The sequence below is a fragment of the Oreochromis aureus genome, linkage group 19, assembly GCF_013358895.1.
Source record: "Oreochromis aureus strain Israel breed Guangdong linkage group 19, ZZ_aureus, whole genome shotgun sequence".
Taxonomy (NCBI): Eukaryota; Metazoa; Chordata; class Actinopteri; order Cichliformes; family Cichlidae; genus Oreochromis; species Oreochromis aureus.
The window spans coordinates 28175913-28185008 of record NC_052960.1 but is presented as its reverse complement, the minus strand read 5'-3'; the positions used below and the strand labels follow the sequence as shown (position 1 = coordinate 28185008).

The 9096-nt window shown below is 38.9% G+C and overlaps 1 protein-coding gene across 1 annotated transcript; it reads left to right on the top strand.

The window, feature by feature from the left end:
• Positions 1 to 627: 627 nt before the first annotated feature.
• Positions 628 to 3230, top strand: gsc (goosecoid). The gene is made up of 3 exons (XM_031740369.2): positions 628 to 1076; positions 1903 to 2162; positions 2809 to 3230. Exons 1-3 carry the CDS (start codon positions 761 to 763, stop codon positions 2956 to 2958), a joined length of 726 nt encoding a protein of 241 aa, XP_031596229.2. The 5' UTR covers positions 628 to 760; the 3' UTR covers positions 2959 to 3230.
• The last annotated feature ends 5866 nt before the right edge of the window (positions 3231 to 9096 follow it).

The following is a 9096-nucleotide window of genomic DNA, read 5'->3' as shown; positions in this document are numbered from 1 at the left end:
AGCCTGTTTCAGGGCGACATCATTTTAATTTAGTCATGTAGGAAAGCAGAGGAGGAAACAGGTAAAAGCCCCGGTCGCGCTTTCACCGCGCTCATGCGCACGGATTGTTAATCTAACGGCTTCTTTGTTGTTAAGCAGTCCTAAATGGGCCATTAGTGATAGATATTAATGAGCAACAAAATAACTGTCATGTCTGCTCACTGCTCGAGCATTAGCAGTTTTCTTGCTTTGAGCCAGTAATGATGTCAGAGTGTCCAGAGTGATGGGAAGAGCTCACGGAGACCGATGCACTGGTTTTATGAGGACTTTGATCTGTGCTGACGGGCCTGTTGAAGCGGCCTGTAAGCGCTGCTGTGATGTCCTGCACAAAGTCTCGCTGACACCGCGTTAATCGGATTACTCTGTAGGAAGAGCCCCCGCGGCCCAGTGACACGTTTCTAAAAGTCTGCAAACACTCTGGATTATCTTAATTGAATTAATTCAATACACAGCTCTGTGGCGCGTTCACGCAACACGCTGAGCGCAAGGAGACTCGTTGCTGTGACGTCAGCAGCGTATAAGAACAGCCCCGGACTCAGGCGGTCCCCCCAAACCTTCTGTCTGTATTCTCCAGCAGAGAGAGAGCACACACGAGTCCCGGAGCCGCGATGACGCAGTTGTAGCTTACGTTCTCCCGGAGCACGGAATCCCGTCAGTCCAGGACGCTCACCGACACAACTGCTTCCCACTTTTCGGAGAGTTCCCGCCGCACACCGGTGTGATGCCCGCCGGGATGTTCAGCATCGACAGCATCCTGTCCGCTCGGCCGAGCTGTAAGGAGCCGCTGCTGCTGCACCGGAGCGGCCCGGTGGTGCTGTCCGCCGGCCTGACGGATTCTCTCTACACCGACTACAACGGACTGTATTCAGCCACGTGCGGGCCCGTGGCCCCCCCGGTGCAGCCCGTGAGCGGGAGCAGGATCGGATATAACGGCTACTACTACAGCCAGCTGCACGTCCAGGGCGCCGGGGCAGGGCCCCCGTGCTGCGGCTCCGTGCCCGGCCTCAGCCCGCAACAGTGCCCCTGCATCCCCACAGGTAACACGGCCAGTCACAGAGTGTCACAGACTCAGCTTAGACCCACGTAGTGAAGGATCTGCCACGGGAACTTTTCTTTTCCTATCACTCTGTATTTCTCAGAGAAAGCATCTGTGGAGCAAAGTAGCTTCCAGGCCAGAGGCCCGCAGCCTCCAGGTCAACGCGCGTAATTCCACCGTGAAGTAATTATTCGTTATTAATACTAATTAATTAAAATCATGAGTAATATTTCAACCGTCGCTTGCGTGCACTATCTTACAATTAAGATTCAGTGTAAACACACCTGAAATATGCGTTTGTAAAATGATTTCAGACTCCAGACTGCATCTCAAAGCTTTGCACAAACTCGCGAAATGTTCACGTGTAAAGTTTTTTTGTGAGACATTACTGTCGCTGCTGTTTCGCAGTCAGGACGAATATCACCGACCTGTTCTGGATTCATACACACGAAGCAGAAGCGCTCAGGCACGTGCGCGAGCTTAACTTTGAATACAGGAAAGACTGGAGCTGAGCTTTTCCAGCGCTGGGATCTGTTTTGGTGTTTCCACACATTCTGTCATGCATAAAACAGCCTCTTCCACATTTTATTTTATTTTATTTTATTTTATTATTTTATTTTATTTTATTTTATTTTATTTTATTTTATTTTATTTTATTTTATTATTTTATTTTATTTTATTTTATTTTATTTTATTTTATTTTATGTTTAATTTTATTTGTTTTGTTTTGTAATAAAAAACGGACTGTTTTTTAATACGCCAAAAAACTGAGTATATATATAGGATTTCCACCCAGCCATGATGTGTGCTGTCTGTCCGTCATGCAGGCTACGACAGCCAGGGATCGGTGCTGATCTCTCCGGTGCCCCACCAGATGATGTCCTACATGAATATGAGCAGCCTGTCGCGGACCGAGCTGCAGCTCCTCAACCAGCTGCACTGCCGCAGGAAGCGAAGGCACCGCACCATCTTCACGGACGAGCAGCTCGAGGCTCTGGAGGGCCTCTTCCAAGAAACCAAGTACCCGGACGTCGGCACTCGCGAACAACTTGCCCGCAAGGTCCACCTCCGCGAGGAGAAGGTCGAGGTCAGCTATCTTCTTTCAAAACGTTCACTTCACCCATAAACACACTTTCACGTGCAGTGAGTTCTTAAACCTGTCTGACACGCGCTCAATTTATTATTATTATTATTATTATTATTATTATTAGTAGTAGTAGTAGTATGTAATAATAGTAATTAAAGTTTGCTCCCTTTATTATTATTATTATTATTATTATTATTATTATTATTATTATTATTATTATCATCATCATCATCATTATTATTATCATTATTATCTTTTTTTGTTGCTTCAACAAAATTCACAAAAATCAGTATGGTAGAGGTTGTGTAATATTGAACAGAAATGTCATTGAATTCAATTTTATTAAATGTTGCTGTTTGCAACAGTTTATCTTCTGCCCTGATTCTGAAAACAATGTCGATGCTCACCTACAATGTGCAGCAAGTAACACTGCTTCAAAGCAAAAACAAAACAAAACAACAACAATAATAATAGTAACAACAACAAAAACAATCATCATCATCATCATAGTTATAATAATCTGATGAAAACAATAGATTGGGAATAAGGGGCCAGAGACACTGCCCTGTGTGGCTGAGCTGTGGCCGTGCTCGGCATCAGTCGCCACACAGACACGTTCAAAGTGTGCTCTCTCTCTGTCACGCAGGTGTGGTTCAAAAACAGACGCGCGAAGTGGAGGAGGCAGAAAAGGTCTTCATCAGAAGAATCAGAGAACTCTCAGAAATGGAACAAATCCAACAAAACGTCCGCGGACAAACCCGAAGAGAGTAAGAGCGAGGTGGACTCGGACAGCTGATAACAGAGCGGACCTAACACGCCCTCATCGGCTTGTCCCGTGGAAATCGATGTGGACCCCGAGACATTGTGGTGGTGTGGTGTTGCCATGTTGCACAGTTGTATATACATATCTACATTTTATTATTGACTGTGTCCGTTATTTATATTTAATTTAAGCTGCTTTTGTAATGTTTCACACACAGGGATGAGACGCCCTCTGAACTGACTGACGTGTGAATATATCGTGATGTTCTCTATATGTGACATTTTCATGGATATTAAATGTTGTAATTCTATTATTATTATTTCAATTTGTAAAATTGTGAAAGTGTGAAAGCCTCTTCTGTTCTTTTGTCTTTGGCAAAAATAAGAGAAGCGTTTAAAGGACAGAAATGTGCGCTCATTTAAACAGTGTGCGCTTTCATTCTGCGCTCCGCGGCAGAACCACAGTCTGAAAACGGCTTGTAAACAAGCTGTGAAATATAGCGCAGGACGGGCGAAGAAAACGAACGTTCTGTTTTTTGTTTTTTTCTTTTCTTCTAAAACGTCAGCGAGAAAAGCTGCTGCGGGCCTCCACAGATAAAAGCCTTTATGTGAAAGTAAATGAAATGAAAGATGATTTTATTGTTATCAGACCTGAACGGTGGCTCTTTTATGTCCCGCTGACGATTTGGGGTTTGTTTGAAACATCTTTTGGGCAATTAATTAAAAAAGACAAATCAGAACAGGACAGGTTAGATAGGTCAGGTCGATCATTTTAAATGGAAACCGTGGAGAAAACAAACAAGAAAAAAAAAACTTGGTACGTTTAATATCATTGGCACAACAACAGTCAGTCCAGAAACGTTTGGCCCGCTCAGCAGATCTGGAAACAAAGAAGCAAAGAGACACCGAGCAAAGAGAAGGTATGGACGCTAGCTGCAGTGTGTTTAAGTATATGTATACTTAAACACACTGCAGCTAGACAATGTATAGACATTGTAAAAAAAAATATTTTTATGTTATTTATTTATTTTTTTTATTTTTTACAAAGCCTTCACATTTGCGCTCTTTATGGCTCCCTCTCGATTATTTCCCCCAGGTACATGACTCAGCTCACATTGAGCTCCTCATGTCGTTTAGAGTGAGCAAACATGAGCAAATGCAGCTGCTGATAAACACAGCATCAAGGTCAGAAATGCCACATATGAGATAAAGATCACGTGATTATAATATAGCGGGCAATGTGATTGCATCCATAAACCAATGCAGTAAACACACAGCTAAGTATAGTGATTCATTAAAGAAATATACATAAAAATAAAAGTGGCCAGATAAATGAATTGGGTCCGAGCCTCCACGCTTTCGCAATTGCAACTTAATTTTTCGATACAAGTGGAATCAGCCCTGAAATCGGATTCATCTTTCTGTTGTTTTCAAACACGTGTGGGACATACACTGTCTTTAAAGTCGCAAGTCTATATCAAAATGGACTTCTCAAAACTCACCTCTTCAACAAAACCCTCAACCTTTAGCCTTTTTTCTTTTCTTTTCTTTTCTTTTCTTTTCTTTTCTTTTCTTTTTTCTTTTCTTTCTTTTCTTTTCTTTTCTTTTTCTACTGTTGTATAAATCGTCCTCGGGGTTCTTGAACTAGACTATACAAATCTAATTATTATTATTAGTAGTAATAATAATAATAATAATAATAAAAACAATAATAATAATAATACTAACAACCGTGTTGCGCTGGCTATTACTCTTTTCACATTTTTCAGTTGGAGGCAAAAAAATTAAGTGACCCGGACACTCCAGTATGCTCACAGATGAAGCCTGGCAAGTTCTGCAGGTTCTGGTGTGCTGGTTTGGTTTGGGTCTATGATTCTGAGCGATCATCTTTAGGTATTATTCATGACTCTTTCATGGATGAAAATGAATCAGTTGGTCACATGTTCTCACCTTTACAGTAACCAGAGCAGCGCTCACACATGTTGCAGTGAGTTCTGTTCACATCTTTTGAAAGAATTTTGTCTGTCGCTTCAGAGCAGATTTCAGCAGATGTGGACTATCAGTGTTGAGGAGTAGAAATATACTTTGCTGGTTTTTTACTTTAGCTGGTTGCTCATTTGTATTGGAAAAAAATCACGTGTAAACTGACACTTTTGTATCAACTGTTAAATCTTACATGAATAAAAGTATATTCATGAGTAGTTCAGCTTCTATATTCCTGAAAGTTTGTGTTTGTGTACAGTGATGGCCTTCTAAAAGCTATTAAAACTTTGAAATCCACACAGAAAAGACTGCTTGTGATTGCTGTTAGGTCATAATGCTCATTATCTTCATAGAAAGGTGGCATCTCAAATTTGACTCAGATTTATTAAAAACAAAAATTCACACAGCTTTTGTGTTGTACCCTTTATTAAAGCGTTTGCATGTGTGTATGTGAAATTTCAAATTTGCTTTATTAAGTGTTTCTAATGAAAGGGTGTTACCCACCTCTTTAGCTGTTTACAGTAAAAGATAAATATTGTTATGAGCTGCTGTTTAAAATGCATTGGAAAATGTAGTCTCGATGGCATACTAGAGGTAAAGACTCCTGTTGCATGTAAGTTCTGTTGTAATATAAATCCTAGCACAGCAACAATGACACATTGAGTTAGAGCAGATGAACCAGTTCTTAAGTACATTATTTCTGTCTTATAAATTGTATTTTTATCAGAGCTCTGCAGATGTGCTGCCTGACCGTCACACTGTACGCTGTCGTTATTCAGAGGTGAGTGTCCACCACACTGCAAAGTGTCTGTGGTGTTTTTTCATGAACATGATTGATTGCAGACTCGACGATCAATCGACTGATCGTCCTTCTGACACCATTTTAAAGGAGAATTACTATTAAAACAAAGGTGTTTCATTCACTGAGGACTGAAGTACAGCTGATGTTGCATGAGTTACTTTATTTAAAGGCAGATATAGTTTTGAGGATTTCTAACGATGAAACCCAATTATTTGTCATTAACATTCATCTACTTTCTCTAATTTGTGTTTTGTTCTGTTTGCTGTTCTGTCTTCTCTTTTCCAGTCATAGCAGATGCCTCTCCTGGTTCTGTGAGAGACCATTTGCTCTAAAAGAGGAATTATTCTCCCACTACACTTTTACATCGGGCTTCTCTCTAATATTATAGGATATTCATCGTACAGTCTGGAGACTGGAGACAACTGTTGGTGTCAGCTGGTAAAAATAAAATGTAATTGAACTATATACTGTATAAACATTAAAACTGGGTAAGATTACTTAATTCCAAAAATCGTGACATTTAACCTTTCTTTTAAAACTCCAAATAACTGTCAGCAGGTAAAAGACCGAACTGAGGATCCTTGCAGGAATAATGAACCTAATACAGCGCCAGTGTTATTTTACTTACAGCCAAGCTCTGCTATATTGCCGGCATAGATGGAGTCCTTCACCTGTGCACATGGTGAACAACAGCAGTAAATTACTGTTGTTGAGCAATAAACTAGTGTTATACAAACTACGGGCAGAGTGCAGAGTCATACTGCCCCTCTGTCTATCATTTTGAGTCAATTTCTCCCCACTGACTTAATATTGTTTTTCAGCTTTTTGTGTAGTGTTTTTTTACCCACACGGTAAAGTCCTCGAGGCACTCAATCCTGTTTGTGCAGTTTTATTAGCTGGGACATTTACTGAGTTAATGCTTGCCATGTGTTCTCATTTTAAAATATTACATGTCATCATTTTAAAATATTACATATCAAAGGGCACTCTGCCACTCATCCTGAAGCAGAGACATCAGCACACACATGCATCCTTATGCTCTGTCAGTGACCATAAGCGCTGCTTTTCCGGAGCCAGATGATATTCAAAGTCCAAAAAGAAATGCTCGATTTCACGGCAAAAATGATGGCTTTGTATTAAATGTCTTTTTCCCTCCCAAATTTTTGTCCTTTCAAATTACATAAGAATGAAGTTTACATTTTGCTATAATGCTGACTGTAATTTATTCTTGGTGTCTCTGAGAACTGAGAAGCCCGTCTTATATTATGTCATTTTTTTCATAAAATAGGACCAAGTTTCAGTTTTCCAGCAAAACAAACAAAAAACTCAACATCCACAACAAAAAGATTAACCTTTAAATATAATACTTTAATAATATTTAACAATATTATATTATACTGAATTGGAATTTTAAAAATAAAAAAAAAATACCCATTATGTTAAAAAATGTAGTCAAAAATATCGGCACAGTTGAAAATGACAAACAGATCATACAATAAATTATTTTGCAATTATGTTGTTTGTATGCATTTATATAGTCATGAACTTGGAAGATTTGGGTTTAATGCTGCATTTTTAGTATAATTCATTTTCCAAAAAATGACAAAACAAAATAAATGAAGTTTAAGATGAATTTGACTGGAAGTATTAGAGCTATTTTTGCAGGTTTTAGACAGATATTAGCACAACAATTATGAAGTGAAAATCTGATATTGTGACAGCCCCAATCTAGACACAAAAAGCAGTGATGCTGTGAATCACGTCTTTTGACAACCAGGAGAGAAGCTGGAGTTCAAAGAAGGGAACACAGCTGGCTTCAAGAGGAGCACAAACCCTCAAACTAATGAGTACACCACAACACAAACCACTATGTTCAGCTAAACAAGCACATTGTAAATTAAGAAAGTACAATTTACAGTTATGAAATATCAATTTTTTACACTAATCAGAGCATGCCTAAACATGATGAGGAATGACATCAGGACAACCCTAAGCCTGGTAATGTAGAACAACAAATATGGTTTGAAATGCATGTGTTTGCTGCCCAGATCCCATCAGTCTATTATACAAAATCAGCTCCAAAACTCATTGTGTTTTCATGGTTATGTTTAGGAAAGTCACACACATGAGCAGGGAAAAATTATTGCTTAGTTAAAGATTACAAATAAGTCAGTTTCTTTTTAGTTTGACAGAGCATATTTACATTTTCAATATTTATGCAAATCTTGGTCTAACCTTGACCATTCCTACATGCAAGGACACTGCAGCTTGTCGCTGCAGCTTGTGACCTCTACTGTGTCACTCGTGTGCGAAAGGAAAACATGAAACAATCATATCACTTTAGTGCATATAGCTCATATAATTGTCATTTTTATGAGTTCGGTCAGGTTTGGGTGCTAAGAAGGTTTCTGGTTTGAACCCCAGCGGAGGTCTTTCTGTGTGAGGTTTGCACGTGTCTGTGAGCCTGGGTGGTTTTCGTTCCCTCCACTGTTCAAATACAACATGTAAGGGTGGTTGCTGTTGAAACTTTCAGAGGATACAATTGTATAGAATACTAGAAGAATTTATGGTTAGAAGTGCTTTGAGTTGACAGTAAGACTAGAAAGCTCTACATAAATGCCATTCCCTTAATCAGAGAAAAATGTGAAATTACCTAAACACTGTCAGGAAGAAGGTGTACAGAGAACCCTTTGTTCCCAATCTTAAAACCCTAGAACAAGGAACCATTAAGTTCGAAGAAATTCATGAAATTAAGAAATCATGAAAAATCAAAAACTTAAGGCAACCTTTTAATGTTTTTAGATCAAAGAGCTTAATTTTTCCTTTTTTATATATATTTTTAAATATTTTCATTACATACCACAACAACTGTTTGCTTATAATAATTTATTTTCTGGTCAACTCAAACACGACTTTGTTTTTTACATCATTATCTTTTTTAGTCACTGAAAAGCAGTGCCTCACTGTAATCACAGTCCTTTCAGCAATCACTGTAATATAACAATAGCATCTCAAATGAATTCACTCTTGGTAACACAGCCAGAAATTCACTTTAAAGAGCTTGGTATTTTACAAAGAGAGCATAAAACATTTTCTGTTTCATTAACTAAGAGAGAAAACATCAAAGAAATTCAAAGCTTTAAGTAAAAAACAAATTTTATACCTGATGACCTGCCTCTTGCCCTGTGACAACTGTGATAGTCTCCAGCACCCCAGTGACCCTGAACTGGGTAACTAGAAGAAGATGGATGGATGGATAATTAGGTTTACAGTGCCTAATCTAATTAATCACTTTGAGCATTTGTCTTTCCACCATTATAGAGTATAGCTTTTACTCGAGTAAATTTAAAAGAAATTAGAGATTTTTTTTAAAAAATCTCCATCTTT

Bases quoted from the DNA above. Each gene is read 5' to 3' on its own strand.
- gsc (XM_031740369.2), top strand. From the start codon at position 761: ATGCCCGCCGGGATGTTCAGCATCGACAGCATCCTGTCCGCTCGGCCG. The intron at 1,077-1,902 runs GTAACACGGCCA...TCCGTCATGCAG, and splicing joins GTGCCCCTGCATCCCCACAG to GCTACGACAGCCAGGGATCG. The intron at 2,163-2,808 runs GTCAGCTATCTT...TCTGTCACGCAG, and splicing joins TCCGCGAGGAGAAGGTCGAG to GTGTGGTTCAAAAACAGACG.